The 1,312-nt window shown below is 33.5% G+C and overlaps 1 protein-coding gene across 1 annotated transcript; it reads left to right on the top strand.

Moving 5' to 3' along the window:
- Window positions 1-330: 330 nt before the first annotated feature.
- Window positions 331-654, top strand: LOAG_15651 (hypothetical protein; the record flags this gene model as incomplete). The annotated part of the gene is made up of 1 exon (XM_003151140.1): window positions 331-654. One exon carries the CDS (start codon window positions 331-333, stop codon window positions 652-654), a length of 324 nt encoding a protein of 107 aa, XP_003151188.1.
- Between the last annotated feature and the right edge of the window lie 658 nt (window positions 655-1,312).

Here is a 1,312-nt window from a genome sequence, read left to right as displayed (position 1 = left end):
ATGGAGGTAGTAAAGAAGATCGAAGCAGTGGGTTCTGAAGATGGCAAAACATCCCAAGAGATAGCAATTGCGGACTGCGGTGAATTATAAGGAAAATCTAACATCGTCTTTCTGACAAGGAGATCAGAATAACTTCTTCATTATAAGACTCGACAATTTTGTAATTTTTCTCATTGTTATTAACTGACACTAAAATATACTAAAATCTAATACAGTATTAATATCCTCCTCGACTCTACTATTTTGCGGAAATCTTTCAACAGCAAATTCAAAAACCTTACAAGCATGAAACAGTATCCACACCATGACCTCTGATCTACTAATTTTTGAATGAAAAATCCTGAAGAACAAAAAATGAACATTTTGCACAGTAATAATAATGGTGTGTTCAACAATCTTAAAAACAGTCTGGAATTTGTTCAATCACTAAAAAAGCCAGTAAATATGAGGTATGATATCAAAGTCTATAAAATGCACTTGAAAAGTATGAAAAATAACCTTTACTCTTCCGAATGGTACTACTTTTTTACCATCTTTGTACCAGTTTATTTGAAACGACGTATCATGTGGTTCAACAGATCCCGAACAGCGAAGCCGGATTGTTGTCCCAAGCGTTCCAGTGATCCTCCGCACCGTACGTTTGATCAACAATAATGGTGCTACTAAATTTGATACAGATCAACATCCGCATACAAAATTTTTTTTTAAAGTCAAACTGTTAAATTAAAATCCAAACTAATCCAAGATCCATCCTAGAATTATTATCGAAAGTGTTGCCTAAGTTACGTTTCGTGCATATGTGTGAGTAGGGAAAAGAAAGATGATGCATCCATTTTATCGTTTTCATAACGAAAAAATTTATGTTCATTTATCAAATAACCTTGAACTGTGATAAATGTTGAAATTGTTTGTCGAACTGTTTTCCCAGAGGTAATGCAAGTATACTTCCCATTATCTTGAGTACTGGCTGAACGAATTACCAATGCACTATGTGTTTTCTCATCATCATATTCTGCAATAAAATCAACAACGATGAAAAGGACAAATACATGTACCAAGTGGTGATTGAGAGTATCAGCAATTCCAAACCCGAAATAGTTTAATTATATTATCCCTTTTCATCTTTTTTTTTCTTTATATTCCTTTCAACATTAGAAAAACGACCAAAATAAATTGTAATTCCAAATATTTAATATCTTCCATACAAAAACTTGGATCTCTTTGAAATTTGGATCTAATTGCCTCACATATGCACACACAGACACAGACACAGACACACACACACACACACACACACACACACACACACATA

This window comes from Loa loa (genome assembly GCF_000183805.2).
Source record: "Loa loa unplaced genomic scaffold supercont3.2360, whole genome shotgun sequence".
Taxonomy (NCBI): Eukaryota; Metazoa; Nematoda; class Chromadorea; order Rhabditida; family Onchocercidae; genus Loa; species Loa loa.
This window is presented reverse-complemented; position numbering and strand designations above follow the sequence as displayed.